The sequence below is a fragment of the Taurulus bubalis genome (assembly GCF_910589615.1).
Source record: "Taurulus bubalis genome assembly, chromosome: 11".
NCBI lineage: Eukaryota > Metazoa > Chordata > Actinopteri > Perciformes > Cottidae > Taurulus > Taurulus bubalis.
Genome location: NC_136599.1, coordinates 12,289,698 through 12,313,745, shown reverse-complemented (window position 1 = coordinate 12,313,745; position 24,048 = coordinate 12,289,698). Strand labels below are relative to the sequence as shown.

Below are 24,048 nucleotides of genomic sequence, written 5' to 3'. Positions count from 1 at the left end.
ATAAATAATTAAAGTTTCTTCACAGATTTAATAATAATTGAATTACTAAAATCAAAATAAATATTTTATGCACAATGTAGTTACATTTTTTTAAACTTTCTGTCAAGGCTTTAAAGCTTTCATGTAATTAGAAAGTAGTGGTAAGCGGCGTGGACAAAATAAATATCCAAATAATGGTCTTATTATCACTACATATCACAATATTTACAGTAATATTCAAAACACAGTAAAAACATTGTATTGTATTGTATTTTAGAAGCTCCAACGATAACTGAACTTGCCCCTGAGCAAGGCATAGAGGTCCTGTGTTGTTTGCCATAATCCTACAGTGTGTGTATGTGTGTGCGTGAGTGTGTGTCATAAGTTACCACACCTTGCCCTGTAGTTCATCAATGTCGTCATTGATATTCATGATCTCAGCATCCAGCACGTCGGCCCGAGTCCTGCTGTCATCCAGCGTACTGTTGTAGTTCTCTATGGCACGCTAGAGTCATGGAAACATGTGGGTTATAAGCAATAGTCTTGCAGCCTATCGATGGAACCACATCATGTGTTTGTGTGTGTGTTTGCGCATGTGCACACTTACAGTGATATTCTCCACAGACTTGTTGAGATTGTGCAGCTGAGCCCAGGCCATGGAGCTGGCGTTGAGACTGCTCAGCTGACCGGCTACCGAGTGGAAGTCGTCGTTCATTTTGTCAAGATCCTCCAACAAGACGATGACGCAGCTGTCACACGCTGCAAGGGGACACACGTTTACACTTCATTTCACTCAAGGGTTATAATAACATTTTCTAAGAAACGTTTTGTTTTCTGTTTTTTGGTACGCTGGTCCTCTCTTATTCAACACAAAAATGTATCAATTTTCTGAGTCAGCACTAATGTGCGGATGTGTATTTCACTTACGTTCACAGTGCATGCTGTCATGGTGCTCTACAGGTACGCTGTATTTTTGCTTGCAGGCGTCGCACTGTTTTCCTGTCATCCCGTCAGGACAGCGACACTCCCCTGTGCGAGGGTCACAGCGACCTCCTTTACAGCTGCACTCTGGAGAGAGGGAGGTATTCATATGACTGCTACTAATGCTAATAATGCGAATGACACCATTTCTACTGATGCTTTTACAGCTCTAATAAGTCCTTTCTGCCAAGCTGTAAGTGTTCACACTGCCCTTATTCCAGCTGCATTTTAATATAAATTAAGTACACTCAAAGATGCTGTCCATCAATTGTGATCTTTATTGTTCTCATATTTGTTGTGCCTTATTTTATATATTTTATTAAACTATAGCATTTATAGCAATGTTTATGTTTTTGCATTCTTAATTTTAATTCAAATCTTTACCTTAATTCTGTGTGGAAGAAGGACTGAGTAAAATACGTTTTTTTATTGTAAGGAGTAACTTTGTTATCTGTGTATATGACAATAAAAATATCTTGAATCTTGAATCTTTACAAAAGTGTTTAATACATTTAAATGAAAAGATCACATGAATAAAATTTAAAAAAGAAGAAAAAAAGATCAGCATAGCTTAAGCATGCATTTTAAAATAGATTATTCTGCCAGTGAAAAAAGTACAATATGCTGTTTAGTGTGACATGCATGCACTCACTGCTGCATCCGTTGGGTCCGTAGTCCCAGAATCCCGGAGCGCACTGTTTGCAGTTTGGTCCGTTGACTCCGGGCTGGCAGCTGCACTGACCGCTCTGAGGGTCACACGGCTGTACCAGAGCGGCGGAGGCGTCGCAGTCGCAATGACGGCAGCCGGAGCACGATTCAAAGCCAAATGAACCGTTCTGAGAGGAGAAACAGGTTGAGGCAAAGGCATGAGGTGAAGTTGGAAAGTTACTCCCTGTGACATCTCATTTATTTCAAAACAGAAAGATGTATCGTTGAGATAAGACATGCAATATTAGAAAATGTAATCATCAGACTAGAAGCGTCCAATAGTTTTTTATGTGATTTGTAAATTAATGGTTGCAAATTATATTTTGGATCCACATATAAAGACTGTACAATGCACACAAAAAAACAAGTGCAGCACTCACCTCACAGCTGTCACAGTGCGGCCCGGTGACTCCAGTTTTACAGCGACACTGTCCAGTTTGAAGGTCACATGACTCGGTGCCACACGGAGAGCAGTTACATTCTGCATGAAGAAAACAGAACGCACAAAACTTTTACATTTGCTGAGACAATCAGTTTCTTTTCATTTCGGTATCTTTTATTTTACTTTAGTTATTTATTTCATTTTATATATTTACTGCATATACAATTTAATTGTACTCAATTTATCAATGCAGTCCTCCCCTCCCTCCCCGTTAAATCCTCCTTGTGGAGTGCATGTATAAAAGTATATATATATATGTGGGATGGTATATGTGGGTATGCTGTGTGGGTATATCTGTCAATGTAGATGTGCATGTACATAAAGGTTAGCATTTATACTCAATATAAGCTAAACTATTGATACTAATATTACTTTTTTGATTATTTACTATTTCTTTTATTATGTTGAATTAAACGTCAAGGACTCTTCTATTGTGTTGAAAATGCAAAATAAAAAGTTAATTATTTTTTATTTTTTTGCTGAGACAACTTTAACAACTTAATCCATCACACTATTGACTAAACTAAAACACATTTTTAGGAGTCAAAAGGGAAAATTAAGACACTTAATCAGTGTTTCATCCCTGTTCCCTTAACCCGTGTCATGATATGTCGATGATTAGCAACAACATGATTTTGATGTAGAGCATCGAACGCTGCAGACCTCCATAGCCTAGCAGAAATTTCCCCTCGTGGAAAACAGTAAAGTAAACAGTAAAGTGTGTCGAAGCCGAACTCACTGGTGCAGTTTTTGGCAATGACGGCGTCTCCGTAGTAACCAGGTGCGCAGATGTCACAGTGAGGCCCGCCCGTGTCATGCATGCAGCTGAGGCACTCGCCCGTCAGCGGGTGACAGTCGGTGAACAGCATGTTGGGGTCTGTGTTGCCGTGGCAATGGCACCGCTGGCACCTGCTGCCCAGCACCATGGGGTTCCCGTAGTAACCGGGGGCGCACCTGTTTTTAAGAGATTTAGTGACATAATGAGCCAAAATGATAATCATGAGTTATCAATTAAGAATCCAGGATAGAGCTGCAACAATTAGTCGACTAATCAATTAGTTGATTGACAGAAAAGTAATTGGCAACTATTTTGATAATCGATTCATTGTTTAAGTAATTTTTCTAGCAGAAATGTTAGAATATGTCAAACATGACAATTTGCTTCTTCCAGTTCTGGTTTACATCATATAAAAAAAAATTGCACATCCACAAGTGGTGTTTCACTTTGTTCACCTTTCACAGTGCGGTCCAGCGTAACCCGGCATACACAAACACTGCATCCTGTCGGTTTTCTGCACGCAACCTTCTGCAAAGCTACACAGAGAGAGAAAAGGAGTGATTATAATATACGATTAAATGGGAAAGTAACAAGAAGAGGACTTAAAAGAAGACAGTGAAGTGTTCTCACTTGTTGGATGGGACCCTTAGTGGGCAGGGACAACTGGAGCACGACACCGCCTGTCCGTCAAGACTGTTGTTGCCGAGGAAACCGCCCGGGCAACTGTCACAGTGGTCACCTGCTGTGTTGTGCTGGCAGTTCTGATGGACGGAGAGAAAATACAACGATAAAGATGGATGACTTACCTATAAGCAATGCTAAAGGGGAGTGATGGTTTGTGTGTCAACTGATTAATCATTAAAAATCCTCACCAAACAGATTCCAGATCCGTCCAGACACCGGTCAGAGTGTCCGTTACAGTTACAGGGAACACATTTCCCGAGAAACAGGCCAATAGTGTCTCTGAAGTAACCCGGAGCACATTTCTATAGAGGAGAGAGGAACATGTATGAAACGGCTGGGAAGATCATTTACAGAAAACAACTCCCCTCCCTGACCCAATCTCCCCAACAGTTTTTTGTATTATCATTATTAATCCTTTTTTTCTCATTTGTATCATCTGGCAGTGAAGTTCATATTGTATTTTGTTAGATTATCTATAAACCTTATAGATACAGATGGAGAAATGGGAAGAATACTTTAAGTTGTTGAAACTGAAATAATAACTCAGGTAAAAAGGCCAGAAAACAAAAACAACAAAAAAAGCTCATAATAATTTCAAAGATAAGGTCACTAAAAATTACTTGTTTAGTTCAAAAAGTGGTTCAACACCCACAAATTGTCAATTTACTATAATAGTATTCAGTGAAAGGCAGTAAAACGCTCACATTTGACATGTCTGCTTAAAAAAACATCCATCACCAAATACATTTTCTGTTTAATGCGACTGTATAAACTGTAGAGTTTCTATTGATTATTAAACTTTGTATAGTTGGGTTCACAATAAAAAGCACTGTCTCATAACAAAGTGTTGAATATCCGAATAATTTGAAGGCTTTCTTAAAGTCACCATGAGAAGATATTTCATAGACTACTGAGAAATAGGAGGAGATGCATTGTAATGATGCAAAGATTAATCAAAATGAATGTTGATTGAATGTTTCATCTTAGTTTTCAAACGCTTTTGGGAGACAGTCTTGGTTCCTCACTTGACAAGAGTCTCCCAGGTAATTGGCAGGACACATGCAGATCTCCACGTTGTTGGCATGGCGACCGGCGGGCAGGCTCTCGGCGACCTCCAGCACGGCGCCGCGTAGCGACACCGAGTGGGCGGACTGGGAGTGCAGCGCTCGGATCTGCAGCGAATCCAGACCGACCAGAACCATCATCAGCTCCTCCCGAGACACAGAGTTACCGGTCTGAGCGTGACGGAAACTTCCCTGTGAGGAGAGAAAGACGAACGGAGGTGAGGTCAGGTTTTTACTTTTGACTTTTCTTTGTTTCACGATGACCCTCAAAGAGGTACAGGGACAGTCACACAGGTAAGTGGACAGCGACACCTGTTGGCCAGCAAATGGTAAATACAATACAATAAGGACAATTATACATGAATGAACAAATAAGCAAACAAACGATACTCATCCTGAATTCTTAATCTCCTCTAAAACATGAAGCATACAGTCTTGACAGAAATTGTCATGGAAATATCTGAAATAATAATAATAATAATAATAATAATAATATTGGGCCTGCATATACATTTAAATACCATAGGATTGGATTAAATTTAGTGGTTATGACGAGACCTTTTTTTGTGTTGTTTATTTAGTTGTCGCCAGGTTTTCTTAGCTTATATAACTGCTTCATAACTGTCTGAGAATAAGGTAAAGAAGTTCAAATATATTAAATATAGACACACTTAGGCTGCTGCCTCGGGCCACAACAGTACATGCGTTGCTCTCGTGCTGGTACTCCTGTCTGTCTTCTAACTGGGGGCGTACCGACCGCCATGGATAAGTATCTCCTACTGAAACACTCCAAACCACGAACTATCTCTTAAATATCTGTTCGGCTTTTATGGGTTCAGAAGGAGAAAAAAGGTGATAGAAAGTAAATAAAGTGTTCAAAGTATGATAATACAATGGTGGCATATTGCAGTCGATTTGGGGTCTTACATATTATTCAAAGCTGTACTATATTAATTATTATTGCACATCAACCGCACTAGATGGCAATTGGAGACAAGATGATATAACCCAAGGTCATCATCACAGCAAAAAAGGACTTGCCTTTGGTGATCAACACTAAAAAGTACGAAAAGAATATTTTGGAAAAAAGACAAACCCGACATGTTGCTTCCGGCATGCACTTGTTGTGTTGTTAAATACAACTCCTCACAGAAATCTCCCAGTTTACAAATCTTTAAATTACCCATGACGACCTGTAGAAGTGACTTTACCTCGACCATGTGAACGATTCCCAGGTGAGGCTCTTCAGGTGAGGAGTACTCTCTCTCCATGAACACTAGGGTCATCTGGTTACCCTGAAGGAGCAAACACATTGTGTGAAAAGGGTGTGTGTGTGTGTGTGTTCGGTTTCATATTAGGCAGGCTTTTGGCAGCTAAAAGCTTTGTTTAAAAAAAGTACTCTCTTTGTGTGTACATGCATGTTTGCGTGTCAAGCTTCTGATTTGTGAACCTCGGTTACACTGATATTTGTGTGTTTTGCACCTTGAGAATGATGTCAGGCCTGGAGGCTTCTGCAGGCAGAGACAGCACGTCGCCTCTCATGGTCTGAGTGTGGAGACGATACCTCAGATAACCTCCATAGGACGAGACCTGGGGAAACAGGTAGTAGTTTCAGAAGATATTAACATGAAAAACAAACATTAAAACGACAAAAGGAGATGAACGGTTAAGAGGCAGGAAGGAAAGAGTGAAATACAGACAGACAGACTGCATCTTAATCCATACAACAACGGATTACATTCAGACTGTACAGTCAAACAGAAACAAGATCCAAGGCCTTTATTTTCATGCAGGCTTTGTCAAAGCTGACATTTGAAGCAGGTTCATGCAGCGTAACATGACTCAGTTTGGGGTTTAAATCAAAGCTTCAGCCCGCACGCAGACTAATGCTGGTTGAATCCCACATGAAAGCTGTCGATTCAAACGTCTAGACGAAAATGCTTATCTGCATCCAAACATCTCGTCTCAGCCTCTGGATCATGATGTGGGATCATTTTGTGTGTGTACTATAGGTGTGTGTGTGTGTGTGTGTGTGTGTGTGTGTTGTGACCAAGCCCCAGATTGTTTGTCTCGTGTTTTTATCATGACATTTAAATTACAGGGTTACAGTCGTGGGGCTGTACTGAATAGTTTGCCGCTTCATTCATAACGCTGACATTCAATTTCTAAAGCAACATTCGAATGCTGCACAGCTTTTTTTTCCTTTATGCATGTCTAATCATGCTGCTGAAACCCTGTCTTTCTGCACAGTTCCAGATAAAGATCAGGCTATACTAATATTATTCACATAAACGTACAGTCCAAAAGTAATTTCTATCGATAGATGTGAATATTTTCCAAATTTCAAACACATTTGTATCTACTAAAATATTCTGTTTCAATCTATGTGTGTTGCCGTTTAGCATTTTTACTGCAGTCCAAAAAAAAGGTTATTTTGCGGCTTCTTGTGTTTGGACAAAATGTGACCTTTAAGAAGTTTGGCTTGTTTTGTTCAGTGAATACGTTGCTTATTTTGGGAGTTAGGCTTATCTGTTTTCTTGCCAAGAGTTGGATGGAAAGATTCAAAAAACACTTTCTTATCTGTCTGTTAAAATGTATCCTGGAGCTGAACTTAGCATACACACCCTCATTCATCATCTCTCTCTTTCTACATGCGAGACGCATATTGCCAACTACTTCCACATCTCCAGATGTTTTAAGAGCATTTTATGACAGCTAAGAGACACTTGAGGCTTAAAGTTGTATCAGCATGACATTCTAACAAACCCAGTTTGCCTGGTCATGCCTAGCAGAATCCAACCGCGTAGCACCCATCATAAGCATTAAGAATACCTATATAGAAATAGCAAATTTTCTCGATGATGGTGTTGTTTGCTTTTTTAGGTCCGAAAGAGCCATTAGTTTTACATTGAGACCGTTTCATAATCATAACCTTGCAGAATCTATTTCCTCTTTCCCTCTTACCTTGCCTCCCAGGTACGTCTTTGGTGCATGCCAGTGAAGGTCCTGGTAGACATCGGGCACATCGCTGAGGTCGGCCTCAACAAGGTCCTGACCAGGATACACCGCGACCGGTACTTCCTGTCTGTCTGCTCCAAGCAACACCCAGCCCTCCATGTCCATCATCTACAGGACAGGGGAACAAGGTAGATGATAAAACAGCAGTGAATAAACAACAGAGGGAAGCCATCAACACATAAGTTCACAAAATGTTGAGAGATGTTTGTTACTGCGATTGTCAAAGGCAACATTTTAATGTGACTAATACAAGGAATATTGATTTTATGAATTTGTTGGGAACGTTGATGATACTCAGCTATGATTCAAGAGAAGTTCAACAGCAAAACAAGTGAGTACAATATCAGAATAATCATCGACCATCTTGATAAAATACTGAAGTACTGAACTGTGAATGCTGTGTACCGTTACACCCTTATCAGTTAGAATTTTAAATCAAGCCTTTTTCTCTGTTGGCTGCACAAATTTCAAGACTGTGGAGATTGTGGTTTAATGTACAAACACGAGTACCTCGGTGCGTCTCTTGTCAGAGCTACGACAGCGGTCGGTGGCTCCAAAGCAGAAGCAGCTGGTGCAACCCTTTGGGTTGGTTGGGTCCAAGTGGAACGTACCAACTCTGCACTGGTCGCATCGGGAACCCTGGACGTTTTCCTGCAGGTGGAGGACGCGCAGCAGGTCAGAACACACTGTTGAGTGTTGAGCAGGAGGACGTGTGTGTGTGTGTGTGTGTGTGTGTGTGTGTGTGTGTGTGTGTGTGTGTGTGTGTGTGTGTGTGTGTGCGTGTGTGTGTGTGTGTGTGTGTGTGTGCGTGTGTGTGTGTGTGTGTGTGTGTGTGTGTGTGTGTGTGTGTGTGTGCGTGTGTGTGTGTGTATGTGTGTGTGTGTGGGTGTGTGTGTGTTGCCCCACCTTGCACAGACACTGTCCTGTGAAGAAGTCACACACTTCCTCTTCAGTTCCGGCCTCGTTGCAGTCACATAGCCTGCAGTTGGGGTAACCATAGAAACCGGGGGCGCAGCGGTCACACTGACGGCCAACGACGTTGTCCTTACATCTGGAAAAATATCAAGCAATTGTTTTGATTAATGTTTGAGAATCAATGGACCTAGATTTATTGATCAAATGTAAATCTCAATTTTTTTGTCTCAAAGCTACACACTTTGATCTCTATGCGCATGAATGCATTTCAATCTTGCAAGAGATGAAAGGTTTATTGCTCCCCATTATCCAATCATGAATAACTAATTAAGCATAAAAAAATGTATATATGTGTGTGTGTGTTAATACTAGGTGATTGATGAGAGCCTTTGGCAGAGAAATATGTTTTACAAGTTGTACATCCTTGACTTGTACAGACACAGCTGACAGTCCTGTGTGTGTGTGTGTGTGTGTGTGTGTGTGTGTGTGTGTGTGTGTGTGTGTGTGTGTGTGTGTGTGTGTGCGTGTGTGTGTGTGTGTGTGTGTGTGTAAGATTTAAGATATCTTTAATTATTCGATGCATACAGCAAGGCTAAACATCAGCGGTACATGTACATGCACAATTTCAGCTGCAGGCGTCTGTTCACATCGAGTGAGAACAGCACTCTCTGGAGCAAATTCACGAAAGGATTGCGTGGCTTTTGCAGCCACTAAACCTGCACCAAAAGGAAATCGTGTAATTCTCAAAACACTTGTCAAAAGTAGAAGGGAGCCAAGCAAACAGCGTCTCAGTCCAATTTACAAAGTCCAGCGCTAATAGCTATACACAGTTTCAGGGACACTATTCATGTCTTGAGAGAATTGGTGGTAACTTAAGCAAATACAATTTCTCTCTGTCACGTTTAAATGTCTTGCTTTAAGGTTTAAAGGAATGCATCTGCTCCTCGTCAGTGAGGACCTGGAGCATTCTGCCTTTGTTCTGCCTTTGTTCTGCCTTTGTTCTGCCTACTGTGTTCTTTCCTATCAGCACCTCTCGGGGTCACTAGTCACAAGTCATATCTTGGTTGTTTTATCTGCACAACAAATGAAATGTAAATACAAGGATACAATGTGTGAACGTGTGAAATTCAAAGGTACTGGTAGGTGGATTTTTTTTAAAGTTTAAAAAGTGCCAGGTTCGCGTTTTTCTTTATGCAAAGTTAAGCTAATCACCTGATGAATTTAGATCCTTATTTACAGTACATACATGCATGTATTAGAGTGGTAGCAGGGCCATTATGGGTAAAATAGAATAATCACAGAGTTTGAAGGGGGGGGGGGGGGGGGGGGGGATATTTGGAGAAAAAAATTCAAATGAAATAACTCAAAGATTTACAAAAAAAACTTGAATATTTGCTGAGCATAAATTATAAAAAATGTATTTACAACTTTCATCTCAAAAGTTCTTTCTCAGAATATTACCTCCTCCCCAAAACTCCGTAATTCTTTTTTTTAGAACATTTTTATTTGATCTTTGGTGGTACAATACGCCATCAGAGAATATGTTACCAAAGTTCTGAAAATCCTTTTAACTTTCAGTGGTCAAAGTATCCCAGTTTCCAGTATATGCTTTTTCCAGTTAAAGCATTGGAGGCAAGGATAAGCCCAGTGATCTGTGTGTTCGTCCAATCAGGTGGAAGAGTTCATGTTGAGTGAAGAAGAGAACCGTTACAATGACCAACTATTGACCCTAGTTAGGACCACAAGGGATAGTGTTGTGTGATAAATGTGAGCTGCCTTTAAAAATACTGTTGTGAACATAGAAGATCCTGACTGACGCGTGACAAATGGGGTCCATCATCATGTTATGACGCTTGGAGGAGGAATAATGGAGGCAGGAAGAAAGATAAAGACAAGGACAGACAGCTGCTGTGTGGTTGGCAGTCCTCAGAGAGCTAAGTTGAAAAACCTGCAGCTTCCACAGACAAGATACAGTCTTGAACAGACAAGAGTTGGCAAGTGCAGCTGGCCAAAGACACAGCAATCAACCCAGTGAGAGAGTCGGAGCCAAGATTCTGTCAGGAGACCAAACGGGCGAGAAATGACTGCCTTTTTAGGTATTTCCAAACGGAGGCCTGACATTTGAGAGTTGAACTTGCTGAACTTCAGTGTGGAGAGCAGATGATGATTCGTGGCTTCTAAAGAGAAAAAAAACTGAGAGGAAATGAGACTAAACTGACTGTATTGTTTTAACTGTTTGTGAATTTTTAGAGAGGGAAAGTTCGTCTGCCTCTGATTACGGCCCCAGAGAAACGATGATGATATCAATCATCATGTCTTCTGTCTCGTCTTGTCGTACCTGCACTGTCCGCTGGCCGTGTCGCAGTTCACATCAGGGGAGACGATGCCCGGCCGAGAGCAGTTGCAGACCTCACAGCCAACCAGTGGGTGGCAGCCGAACGTCTGGGGCTCACACTGGGTGCATTCTGGGAGCAGAGTCCTCGGAGGGCAGATACAGTCGCCGGTCACCGGTTCACATAACCTTGTACCACAGTTACAAGCTGCAGGGAAGAAGAGAGATAGAGGGATACAGTTAGAAGAGAGATAGAGGGATACAGTTAGGCCAGGGATGAATGAATCCATCAGAAGAAAAATAGCTTTGCTTGGTTGAACATTTAAGAGACAGAAACAAATCCATCCAAATAATTCTGTTACTGAAGCAACAACACATTATAGACATCTGTGAACTATTTTCTTTATTATTGTTTTAAAAGAAAAGGTTGAAAAGTTACACAATAATTATGATTTAAACACTGAAGAAGCAGCAGATCTGTTTTGTTGAACTTTGTGAGGAAAACACTATGCATAATTTAAACATAATATATAATCAGTAGAACTACAGCGAACTATTTGGCAGTCAATCAGACACTCACGTCTGCAGTTGGGGAATCCCCAGTAGCCCGTGGCACACATGGAGCAGTCCCGGCCGATCACGTCGGGCCTACAGCGGCACTGGCCGCCGAACTGCTCGCAGGTGTCACTCTCGGCTCCGACCTCGTGGCAGGCGCAGGGCATCGCCCCGTTGTTGAAGAACGCCGACAGAGACACCGCCGAGCTGAGGCAGAACTGAGAGGCTGTGGAAGGGCTGCATGGAGGAAGAGAAGAGAGGAAGAGTCTGTAGAAACACGTTGAGGGTGGAAGATTTTCACTTTCACATCTTTGACAATAAGTAAATGAAAATATTGTATGACTGGTAGTACTGTAGCAACTTTAGTACTGTTGAAGGATCACAATAAGGACTCATTCAAAATATCTCATGTGCTTATTTAGCTCAACAAGTAATATGAATTCACTGGCGAAGGATTTTTTTCCTTTGCTGTAGAAAATTTATTATGAAAACATCCGCCATTGTTCAGCTCTACTGCAAACTGCTGAGGTACTGACTTGATGTAAAAGCTGTTTTGTCCACAGTTGCTGATGAAGTCATATGATTTATCCAGAGGCTCCTCATTCAGGTAGCTGGAGCTGTAGCTCGCCTCAGGCACGACCAACACGTAGTCCTGTAATGACACAGCACATGGAGGAGAAAGGGATGAAGAGAGCGAGAGGGCTCTTCATCTGTTGCACTAAGATTGTTAAAGGATATAACCCATATACAATCAAATAAGATGTAAATAGAAGATGTGATCTCATATAATTCAATATTAGAACATGCAAACTGAATTAAAAACAGATAAAAGTGCATATAAAATTACAAAAATGATGATACTAAAACATGCACAGTTTAAATACGTAATGACAATGAAGTTAAAATAAAACACGATAGAATAGTAGGACATGCGAAGTGATGAGATAATAGAAAAAGACTACTATTGTTAAGTGTCGGCCATCTTGTAAAAGTGAGTTTTAAGGAGGCAGATCTTCTTAAAACATCTCTGTTACGGTTTCTGTAACAGAGATGTTGACAGGAAACGCAAATGCTCACAATCCTATATTATAACCTTTGATTCATGGCTTTAAATACCAAGAGTACGTAAAGATGCGGTGTGTTTTTGTGGAATAATGACAAGATTTTAAGACTGTTAACGTTTTTGTTTAGAATTTAGAAACAACACCAACAATAGTAAAACTTAGTGTTTAACACAAAACAAAAGAGAGAGAAAGTCCAATATAAGTAACACAAAGGGAGAGAAGTAAAAGCAGGGCAGGAACACTAACCAGCCACAGCGTCTTGCCAGCAGGTATCTGCACAGTGAGGAAGACCTCGTGGTCCGTCACGTCCAGAATGATCTGATTCTCAGACACCAGGACGTTACGGCAGCCGTAAGCGTGGGGACAGAAGGAGGCGTTGGCGCGGCCTGAAGAAGACACATGAGAACTGGGTCAATCTATTTTATTTCGTACAGTTTGTACAGCCGTCAGTACTGTACGTGCTCTCACCTTGCCAGATTCGTCCACCATTAATGTACACCTGCACAGGGTAGTTGGGGTGGAGAGGCTGGTGATAGTGGAGAATGAAGACGTAGCGTCCCAGGGCATGGACACGAGTGGAGTACACCGCTGCATTCTGGGTAAAGGGATGACAGAGACAGAGAAAGAGATAGAAAAGAGAAAAGATGGTGATTTTTAGATAATTTCTTTAGATGCTTTTTTGCCCTCAAACTTTATTATTTTCTTATTTTGTCATTTCCCACTGTTGGTTTGAATTTCATCTGCGATCCTACTCAAAGGCTCAATGCTAACTTTAGAAGAGGACAGATAGATTTAATAAGAGGTTTCTCAGTTCAGCTGGTCCAGGTGATCCTAATTTATATATACATACTCTATTCTAGTATATAATATACCATACTAAATGGTTCTATAAGAAAGCATCATAATCTACTCTTTTCCTGTAGTCTCATCTATAGAGGAACTTGTGATTTTTTAATAACGTAAAGAAAGATTCTGTTTGTAGTTAAGTCAAATCTTAAAAAGATAATAATAGTTTGATAAAAATATCAAAATAACTACTTTCCACCGACTCTATGAACCAAACAAAGGAAGTCAAATCTATGTATCTCAAGCAAAAAGCTCCAAAAACAACTACTGTAGGGACTAAAATGAAAAAGTCTGTACCTGCAGTGAATCCAGCTTGATGTGGTCGCCATTATCTGCTGCGTGGGGAGGTCTGTCTCCTCCCGTCCAGGTTGGCCCGTCACTCTGGTGGAAGGGCAGAGGAGGACTTGCTGCAGGGGAGGCCAGGATGGAATCCTGCATGGACGAGCTCTGGCCCTCTTTCAGGACCAGCGAGTCTGAGGGGGTCTGGAAGCGTGAGGGAACGCAGGAGGAACTACAGAAACAGAGGGAGGTAGTAGAAGCTGTTCGGTATGTTCATATTTTTGAAGGAGTTACAGTACAGTTATTATGTGTTACTTTACCTGTCAGGTGAGAACTGTCCATGAGTGCTGATGCAGTGGACTTTAGGTTTGACATACTCCATGGTGAACTGGTCTTTAGGCACCAGGTACACTTTGTGCTGAAGACAGTGAAGAAACACACCGATTGTTTATGGAAACATGCACAAGACGGTCAATTAAGGGAAGGTTAATAAATGTTTGATACAGTAATTTATCAAAAATATACTGCTTATTTATTTAGAACATGCAAAACATGCAATTTTAATGAAAGTATTAGAATGAGCATTTCTCATTATATCTGACAGATAAATTGTTAGGTGATTAATCACTCTAATTAACCATTTGATTAATTTATATAAAGTATTTTATCATTGAGGTCAAAATAAAGGTAGAGAGAACCACTCTATTGCAAAAATGTATAATAGATAGAATTAAAAATAGATAGAAAAACAAATCTGATGATCTATTTTGTCTGATCTAAATAGTTTTCACTTCTATGTTTATGACTTAAGAACATGTAAAAGGTTTACCAGTCCAGTTCCTTAAACAAAATAATCTGTGAAACAGTTACTATTGAAAAAAAGGTTTTGGCAGGTGAAATTATTTTGCCAGGATAATGTTTCCAATAATAGGACCAAAAACATAAATGTTCTCTTCCGGATGAGTTTTGAGTTACATAACTTGCTTACACAGAGTATATGTACTGTGTGTTTAGAGTGCATGGAGAAATTAAACATGTATGCTTTTAGTCCTACTAATACGGGGGTTGTGGTGCACTTCAGCCTCTTGTGATCCAAATGAGTATTACAACAACAAACCTTTATAACAGAAACAATAAATAAGAAACATAGAATGATGATCCTGGCAAAACACATTTTCACTTGCTTTTAAGCAAAGAAAACAGTTAGGAAACAATTTAAATCAGACTCAATAATTGGATCAGCAGAATATTTTTATTTTCTCACTTGCCTCTCAGGGCTTTTGTAGTCTTCGGTCCTTTATGGTATAATATAAATAAAACCAACATTTCTATATTTGATTTATATAATAAACATAGGCTCACTTTCCAAACATTAGCATCTTGAAAATCTCTTTTATGCTCTAAAACCATCTCAGGCCAGAGAAACCTTCCATGTTTATAACATATCTCCAGCCTGCACCTCTCATAACCACGGACCTCCGGGTCGATACCGTGACGTGGGTGTTGCTCTCACCAGGAAGAAGCTGGCGCGGTCGGAGATGAGCTGGATCTCGGCATCAGAGGGGAGAGAAAAGAAGGCCGCTCTGTTTTGTCCATCAATGGCCACGACTCGACACAGGAAGCTACTCAAAATACACAGACACGCACAGACACACACACACATAGTGATTAAGAGCTGTTGACAGACTTCGTGAAGAACAGACGGTAACAGTAAACTGTGAACCAGCTGAGTCCACACATTATGGTAAAAACACACAAACTTTCCACTGAAGCCAGAATAAATAGGAGCGCTGTGGTCTGCACTCCGCCATGTTAAGTAAGATCACAAGCCTGCGGGAGCAAACTTGCTCAGTTCAAAGGGAACTGTGAAATGTGTCGGGAAGAACTGAACGACGGGTCTTGACTTTGCAGTAAATTGACGAGCAAGATTACCCATCAGCCATCACTCAGCCAACAGCATGCTGCAGTTGGCATTGTGCTCTGGACACATCGCTGTTTGTGGAGTTTTGCAGAGTGTGCAACGTTATTGATATCCAATCAAACTATTAATTCAGGGAGAGAGGAGACCACCATTTAATTTCAATATGAATACAATATTTGTGTTACATTTCCTCACAGGTATCGTAAGGGTTTATGGTACCAGGGTATTAACAGTAGTGTTTATGGTCACTGTGGAACAGATTGCCGTTTAAATTACACACTGCAGCATCTTAACAGAACCGGTGTCTGTCAAGCTTGCACGACCTAACAACAGTAACTAAGGGGGGATGGACGAAGGAAGGGTCAAGAGTATCTGTAAATCATAAAAAACCTGCAGGTCCATGATCAACACTACGAAATAAGTGTTTTCTCCCAAGAGCAGTGTTGTGGTACGACTGGCATCATTTCATTCATTGATCTTTAAAAACAGGATGCTAACTGTGACAACTACATCTTTTAGTTCTGTCCTCTCCAGATTTCTGCACTTATTCAAGAGACCTGGATCAAAGATCAGTGTAATCTTTGTAAAAAAGGATTTCAATGGAAGAAGTAAGTAGGTTAAAAGCACCAAATTTGAGGCAGGAGCTTCTTCGTACCTGTATTTGCAGTGCTGCAGGGTAATGCGGTGCTCATGTGTTCGTGTGCCAGGCATGTTCACAGCGACAGACAGAGTTTGTGGCAATTCTTCCTCACTGGAGTATTCCACGACCAGAACGTAATCGCCTGGAGACGGCAGACGCCCTCGCATCTGGACGCTGATCTAAAACGTAAATAATAATAATAATTATTAAAGCTCTGTCTGGCCTCTGAGTCTTTGTGTTTCTATAAACCAACACACAAACAAACACTTTCCCCTCTCTTACATCGTAGCCACTGCAGACGGCCATGTCAGGGTGGCGTGGGGTGACCTTCTCAGTTGGGCAGGGGCGCGGCAGGTGGTTGTCGTTGCGACAGCTGGCATCGTTGCCGGATATTGAGGGGAAGGAGTCCAGAGACAGATATTTGTACTGCAGACAGCTACATGGATAAAGAGATGCAACAGACAGTTTTTTGATGTTTGCTTAATCTGTACAAGTGTAAAAACTATATGCTGGATTATTTCTTGGAATTCAGGAAGTCTCTGTGCTCGGCCAAGAAACAACTTGTTTTGCAGTATTTGTGTAAAGCAAAGCTAACCGCCTGCTGGCTGTAGGCTCATATTCACTATATAACTCTCTGTTCTTATATGATCATAAAAATGTACCACATTCATTACATATTGAAGCACTTGCATGTGGAGTTGTCCTTGACTAAAGCTATCATTTAGCTATATTTAGTGATAAACTAATGCACATATTTACTTCTGGCTGCCGTCGGGCACAGAGCTGTAGGAGCAGGGCTCAGTAACTCTGAACTGCAGGATGGGAGCTTCATAGTAGGCACTGGGCAGAAGGACCAGGTAATCCTGAGGTGAAACAGAGCATGAATACAGTGTTACTTGGTGAACAATGAATACAATAACTTTGTCAACTTGTGCTGGCATGTGGTGAACATTTGGTGGATTAAATATGAGTATTCTGTTCATTATCTCGACAAAACATGACAAAATATGTGAGTGTGTGTGTGTGTGTGTGTGTGTGTGTGTGTGTGTGTGTGTCTCACCAGCAGGATTCCTTCAGCCTCTATAACAACAGTCCAGGTTCCCGGGTTCAGGACAAATGGCTCCACAAAGGTGTTCTGGGGAACGTTGACAAAAGTTGGCTCCACACTGGGAGCAAAGACAATTTGTTTGGACTGCTCTGAACCTGGAAAACACACGCACACACACACACACACACACACACACACACACACACACACACACACACACACAAACACACACACACATACACAAGAAATGTACAGAGTTAGATATTACAACTAAAATGCAATCAAAAGTGAAAATATAGTTGAATACTGTAAATGTACTTGAGGAAGAGACATGTGAAAATTGGACGATATAACATAAATTCACAACAATAAAAAATAGAGAGAAAAAAAATATTAAAATTATTTTTGCTATTATATTATATATATATACACACACACAATGCTATTGTAGTGAAATTAGGAGCCACAAACTATAAATTGTGTTTGATTAATACAACAAGACACTCACACATACATACATCTCATCTACTGGGGGTTTTCACAGTCACAAACACTCATACTGGTATTCTCTTGTGCTTGGTGTACACCTACCTCTGCGGTTGACCTGATAGGCTGTTATTTTACCGTTGGACGTAGCGCCCTCAGAGTTTACATATCTGAGGATGAAGCGAGTCAGATAGACGTCTGCCTCGCTCACATAAACCTGAAGCTTCACTGCAGTCTACAGGGATGAAGTGTGAGAAGAGGAAGTGTGGAGGGGAGAAGATATGAATACTTAAGTCTTAAATCCCTAAACTCTGCACTGATCTGTGGCCCTGAAAGTGAGAAAAGATGGAGGAGAGGCCACCACCAACAGCCGCTCAAAACCACCAAGCACCACACACATCCCTCCATCATCCTGACAGATAATACCTGACAGGAGCCAAGCAAGAAAAGGTACAGAAAGGAGGAGACCGCAGATTAAGCTGGAATTAAGTTATGTTCCAATCAAAGTCCAAGTCAGAAAAACCTCTGGACTATTTCTTTTCATAATATAAAAGTATGCAAAGGGCCACTGCTGTATCGAAGACATTTAGCAGACATTACTGGCTGCTAACGATAACAAGCGTAGAACAAACTGTTCTATTGATATTTCAAAGTAGCGTGTTTAACATTTTCCATATGATGATGACTCCCAGTAGGAATTCTGACTTGGAATCGAAATTGATGACATATCTTTGAAACACAGCTGAAATCCAGAAGAAATAAATAGATAAGTGGTGACGAGGTGCAGCTTTCAAACGAGCATTCACTGCACTGCATCTGGAGTGAGGGATGGAGGAGAAGAGAGATTCATATCTTTTTTTTTCTCACTCACAGTTACCACAGTAGTAGTTCCAGCCGTCGTCTATGACCGACACCCGGCCCCGAATATCCGAACCCCTCCTGTTGGCGTAGCGTAGCACCACGTGGAAGAGGTCTGGAGAGCTGACCAACACCGACACCAACACTTTGGACTGCCGAAGGACCAGTGAGCAAGGCAGCAGGCAGAGGGAGAACAGTGGGGGGTGGGGGGGAGAAGATGAAAAGAAGGAAGAGGTGTAGGGAAACATAGGAGGGAAGAGGAAGGGGGTAAAGATGGAAGAAGAGCAAGGGAAGGAGGGAGGAGTGGAGGAAAGGAAGCAGGAGAGGTGAAGGAAAAAGGAAATAAATAGAGGGGGATAAGGAAAGGAAAGACCAAGTGGAAAGAGGGGGGAGAGGAAGGGGATGAATTGAAGTTGAGGGCAGGAAAGAATGGATAAAAGAGGAGAGGGAAAGATTAAGTAGAGGTATGTAGGATGAAAGAGGAAAAAAATTGATAGAGAACAGGGATGAGAAAAGAAGAGTAAAGGGGGGATATGAAAAAATACATGAAGGAGGGAGAGATGAATAAAGGAAACACCAACAGAGTAAGAGAAACCAAGCCAAAAGCTTTATTATCACCACCTTCACCACAAAAACACTTTATTCACCCAAAATCACCTGGACTATTTCTCTCTGGATTTCCACTTCTCAGCACACACCTCCAAAGAATCTCAGAAGTAGTTAGCCACAAAAATATATTCCCAGATGATTTATTTTCACTGTCATTCAAAAACAGGCAAAATTAATAACAAATATAAAAGTGTAGATCCAAATTGAGACCCAGGTTTAACATCTGTAAACTACTTCATCAACAGAGGTGTAAGTAAAAGTTAAATTAAACCCAAGTGCTTTGGAGTAATAAGTGCTGAGAGGTAATTATGCCAATGAGAAATATTGCTTTAAATGCCCACATCACTTTCAGTCATGGAGGAAGCTTTCTGCTTCATGTCGGCGGAGCATAAGAGACGGGCCACAGTCACAAAATATCTAATACATAATAATAATCACATAATTTGGAAGAAAAGCACATAGAAAATACATTTTATATATTTACTGTAGTATTGGAAAACAAATAGTGAGATGACAATGATCTGTAGTATTGGATATCTCAAAACTCCCGAAATTGTAGTATCAGTACTAACTTAAAGGGCCAGTGTGTAGGATTTCAGGGAAATATATGAGAAGAATTGGAATATAATGTTCATGACTATATTTTCACAAGCGTACAATCCCATGAAGTTAAGGATTGTCGTGCTTTCGTTTGAGGCCTTCATATCTACATATAGAGTGGGTCTAAATCTTTATCTGCAACATTTTGTAATACCCAACCAAATCCTGACTGTACGGTAAAGGCCGATGGTGGAGGTAAAATGTAACGATCCTACCTGGACGGGGGACATCTGAGCATAACCCCTCCAGCTGAAGTCCGGGAACTCCAGAGGGTTGTAGCCGAATCTCACCGGTCGGCCATCGAGCATGGTTCCCTCCTCAATCTCAAACTTCAGGTGATGGAGGTCTGGGAAGTAATAATCTGGACGAGGTCTGCAGACACAGTAGGGTGCATTTAGAGGGTGAAAGAGCTAATGTAGAAACAAGCAAGTCTGGATTAACATTTTCATAAAGTTAGGTCTCCAGAAGGTTTTCTCATTTCTCTTTATTTTCTCCTCATTTCTTTATTTATGTGGTGATATTGGTCTCTTATGACCCACATTTTTCCTCCAAATAAAGTTGGCAATACGAGGCAAGATAACTGCAGTTAATTTCTTGCACTTTCTATTTGTAATTTGATGTCTTTAAATTGCTATTTTATTGCATTTTATTGTAATTACTTTCTGCATCATTAACAACTAATTACCAGACCTGAAAGAGCGATAAAGTAACTTCCTTTATTAACAATTGAAGAAAATATATTTTTTGTGATAGGGCAATTGGAAATATAGGAAATGTAGTCTTTATTTTAAGATTCACTATGAATGCATCTGGCCTGGAAATACAAAGGCCACTAATCATTCTGACCCTGAGTCTTATTTTTAACTGCAATTAAACAAAAATATCATCACAATTAAATCAATACAAATAAATTGATGTCTAAAGTACATTAACTACTATGTTAAATCCCTCTCCGGTCTGTGGTTTAACTCACAGATTACACTTTGGTCCCTCCACATTGGGTCTGCAGCGACAACGGCCGTTCCTCTCACCACAAGACTGACCGGCTGAGCCTCCAATGTCACACTGGCACCCTAAATACACCACACACACAAATGTAAATACAAGACGGCCGCATCACAGCACTCAAAGCTTTGGTCTGAAGGGGAAACAACATTTAAAAAGTTTTGAAACCCAGCTGATGAGCACTCACCCTGGCAGCCGAAGTAGTTGTGCTCCTGCAGGTTGTAGTAGCCATCTTTACAGGTGGAGCAGGTTCCACTGCAAGCGTTGGGCTTACAATGACACTGGCCAGTTTCCTTTCAAACGAGAAGTAGATTACTTAGAATGATAACAGGAAGCATGGATGCTGATCTTACAGGGCTTCTATTAAATAAGAGAGCAGTACCGATCATTTTGTTGTCTGTTTAACCCTCATTACTCTGAACATCTTTTCGGATCCCTACTTTGTAATTTTCCAATCACTTCGGCTGTGTTATTGCAAATGGCATATATTTTGTTCAGGATATCAGAGCAACATTGTTAAATGGATACACAAGGGTTATTAAAGGACAACAATGGAGACAAAGTTATCCAAATTAAAACACCACATTTTCCATTCAAAAATGTGTAACACGCCATTATATCAACTAATTATTGGTTTGTTTTTCACTTGCAAAAACATTATAACCAATAATAACCAATGTCATAACAACCACAAATTATTTAAATTTACAATTGCTGTCTTTAAGTGCAAATATATATATGCTAAATGCATCATCTCTATCATATAAATATCTAAATAAAGGCCGAAGAACGACAGTGATATTTGCTCACCTGTGCGCACTCTGCCACCCCACTGATGGTGCCTGCAATGTTACACTCACAGTCTGCAGGAGAAAGAAGACACTCAGACTTCAGTTCATTGAGGAACTCCATTTTACTGCATTCAAGCTATGAAACATATGTGAGGTGTGTGTGTTTGTAGCATCTCTTACTGGTGCATCCATCAGAAGTGTCAGGGGAGAGGTTCCAGTACAGAGCTTTACATTTGTCACAAGCCGGGCCCTCCACATGACCACGGCACTCACATTGGCCCTGAGAAGGTGATTGACAGGAAAATAAACTAATATGGGGCCATTTCCGCCAGCAAAAGAAAAATAGTAACATAAAAACTTAGCCTTGTATTAATAAAAGAGATCTTGTACTCTCAAAATGAGTTAGATAACAAATCTTGAGAAATGTTCTCATTATTTTGAGATATTAAGTCAATAAGTTGTGAAATTCTCTCATTATAATGGTCAAGGGGGGTGCCCCTGGTAAAACTATCCACCTTTTATTTAGGCTCATTAAATGGGCTTTCATAATGAGCTCAGCTCTTTCAGTTGGAACTATTTTGTGTCACCGTTAACCTTAAAAAGAATTTGTTAAAAAAATTACAAGATGAACAAAAAACAAACTCATAAAACCTTTAAAACTCACCACTGGTGGCGGCACCACATACTGAACAGAGCCGGCAGGGTGACAGGTACCAGCTATAAAGGACAACGAAAAATAAAGAAAAAGAATATTGATACAACTGGTTGAGTGTCAAAATGCAGCCATTGGAGGTATACGGCAAGAAAATCAAGTCATAATATGAGATATGCTAATTGGTGGTACCGGCCTTTTTTCATCAATACGATATAGTTCCTGTTACTGCATTTATTTTCTTTGCATATAGGTGACAACATGAAGTAGCTGTACAAGCATATAGACACCAATCATGATCAATATGGAAATAGTTTGTTCTGTCAGGTAACAACATCGTGTACTGCTTTACATATCTTTAATATAATACACAAGAAGGCAGTTGGTCAAGACTGAAGCTCAGTGAAAAGAGGAAGTTAGCAATGATAAATCATCATCCTGCCAACGCTAGATAGCCCATGTTCCCTCGGTCAAAAGCTCAAGTCCAAATGAAGTCATGAGTCGTTGCTGAAGTCCACTCCAAGTTGAAAGTCTTTGTGGAGTCTAAAGTCATCACAGTTTTGACTTGTGTCTGACTTGAGTTTGCGTGACTCAAGTTCACATCTCTGGGACATGGTGTCACCATAAAGCTAAAGCTAGCAGTGGAGGTAACCACCTGTATAATGTGTGAACACTCACAAGTCAGAATGAACAGGAGGTTTTCCTCATCGTGTGTGAATGCAGCTTTGCAGCTTTGCAGCTTTGTAGTTCTGCCCTGCAAAAATGCTTATGATCTTACTCATGTTCTCTCTTGCATAAGTGTGCGTGTGTGATTCGCTGTAGCTCACATTAACTGCAGTTGTCACACCTCACCTCCATTATGTTAAGCAGTCAAGAGAGTTTCTGTTTAACCTGCATGATTGCGTGTTGTTTTTACCTTGGCAGTTGGGGAAGCCGTAGGCACCGTGTGCACAGCTGTCACACCTCAGCCCCACCACGTTGGGCAGGCATACACACTGCCCCGTCACCTGGTCACAGCTGGTGTAGCGGGAGCCCTCTGCAGAACACTGGCAGGCTGGAACAAACACACGATCAACTCCAGTTATTCATCAGTCCCATCAATTCATTGATATTGATGTATTTAGCTGGTAAGCATCATGTACAAAAACTTCATTTTCATGTAGTGCTTTGCTAGTTTGATAGAAAAGATGATGCTCAAAACAAGTCAAGTGATATTTCCAGACAAAGCAAAGTTAATTACTTTGTTCACCTTACAGAAACCAGTCAGGAGTGTAAGGCGTCTAGATAAAGCTCGATGACTTACGTGTGCAGCTTGGGTAAGAATAGTACCCAGGAGTGCACTGGTCACATGACGCCCCGCTGTAGTTGGGCTGGCAGTGGCAGTGACCCGACACAGTGCAGCTGGAGTCCAATGAGGTACGAGGATCACAGGTGCACTCTGGGAAAACAAGAGGTGAGACATTATAAACAGGAAGGCACGACAAAAGAAAAACAGGGAGGGAAATATTCAAACACCTTTATTATAAAAAACTGAAAGAAAAACTGAGAAAATGGTACAAAGAAAAGAAAATAGTATGAGTCTATATCCTCATTGAGTCTGAGTATATCTGAGAGTAACTGAATGTGCTGGGGATATATTTTGAGTTCAACTTTAAATGTTCTGCTAAATTGAGGCTTTGAATAAAATAATGGAATTGTCTACATTTAGTTGAGAGAAGAAGGCGTTGTTTTTTCCCACCCAGTCCAGGGATTCAAACCAGCAACTCTATCCCATATTTCAGAGTGTTATCCTT

At 40.7% G+C, this 24,048-nt stretch overlaps 1 protein-coding gene across 1 annotated transcript in view; it reads right to left on the bottom strand.

Moving 5' to 3' along the window:
• The window catches only part of lama5 (laminin, alpha 5), a gene marked incomplete at both ends in the record, with an annotated part of 89,975 nt that overhangs the window by 14,579 nt on the left and 51,348 nt on the right, over positions 1-24,048 (bottom strand). The window contains 36 exons of the mRNA XM_079226109.1: positions 374-484; positions 587-738; positions 907-1,047; positions 1,613-1,796; positions 2,049-2,149; positions 2,850-3,064; positions 3,344-3,424; positions 3,519-3,649; positions 3,761-3,874; positions 4,598-4,828; positions 5,848-5,931; positions 6,119-6,226; positions 7,601-7,762; positions 8,165-8,305; positions 8,561-8,705; positions 10,908-11,109; positions 11,482-11,693; positions 11,993-12,108; positions 12,767-12,906; positions 12,989-13,115; positions 13,664-13,877; positions 13,966-14,063; positions 15,159-15,267; positions 16,222-16,385; positions 16,489-16,642; positions 16,966-17,069; positions 17,267-17,409; positions 18,612-18,750; positions 20,023-20,179; positions 20,781-20,880; positions 21,000-21,105; positions 21,623-21,675; positions 21,784-21,883; positions 22,268-22,320; positions 23,172-23,309; positions 23,559-23,693. Of these exons, the coding sequence (XP_079082235.1) occupies positions 374-484; positions 587-738; positions 907-1,047; positions 1,613-1,796; positions 2,049-2,149; positions 2,850-3,064; positions 3,344-3,424; positions 3,519-3,649; positions 3,761-3,874; positions 4,598-4,828; positions 5,848-5,931; positions 6,119-6,226; positions 7,601-7,762; positions 8,165-8,305; positions 8,561-8,705; positions 10,908-11,109; positions 11,482-11,693; positions 11,993-12,108; positions 12,767-12,906; positions 12,989-13,115; positions 13,664-13,877; positions 13,966-14,063; positions 15,159-15,267; positions 16,222-16,385; positions 16,489-16,642; positions 16,966-17,069; positions 17,267-17,409; positions 18,612-18,750; positions 20,023-20,179; positions 20,781-20,880; positions 21,000-21,105; positions 21,623-21,675; positions 21,784-21,883; positions 22,268-22,320; positions 23,172-23,309; positions 23,559-23,693 (4,865 nt within the window). The remainder of the gene's footprint in view (positions 1-373; positions 485-586; positions 739-906; positions 1,048-1,612; positions 1,797-2,048; positions 2,150-2,849; positions 3,065-3,343; positions 3,425-3,518; positions 3,650-3,760; positions 3,875-4,597; positions 4,829-5,847; positions 5,932-6,118; positions 6,227-7,600; positions 7,763-8,164; positions 8,306-8,560; positions 8,706-10,907; positions 11,110-11,481; positions 11,694-11,992; positions 12,109-12,766; positions 12,907-12,988; positions 13,116-13,663; positions 13,878-13,965; positions 14,064-15,158; positions 15,268-16,221; positions 16,386-16,488; positions 16,643-16,965; positions 17,070-17,266; positions 17,410-18,611; positions 18,751-20,022; positions 20,180-20,780; positions 20,881-20,999; positions 21,106-21,622; positions 21,676-21,783; positions 21,884-22,267; positions 22,321-23,171; positions 23,310-23,558; positions 23,694-24,048) is intronic.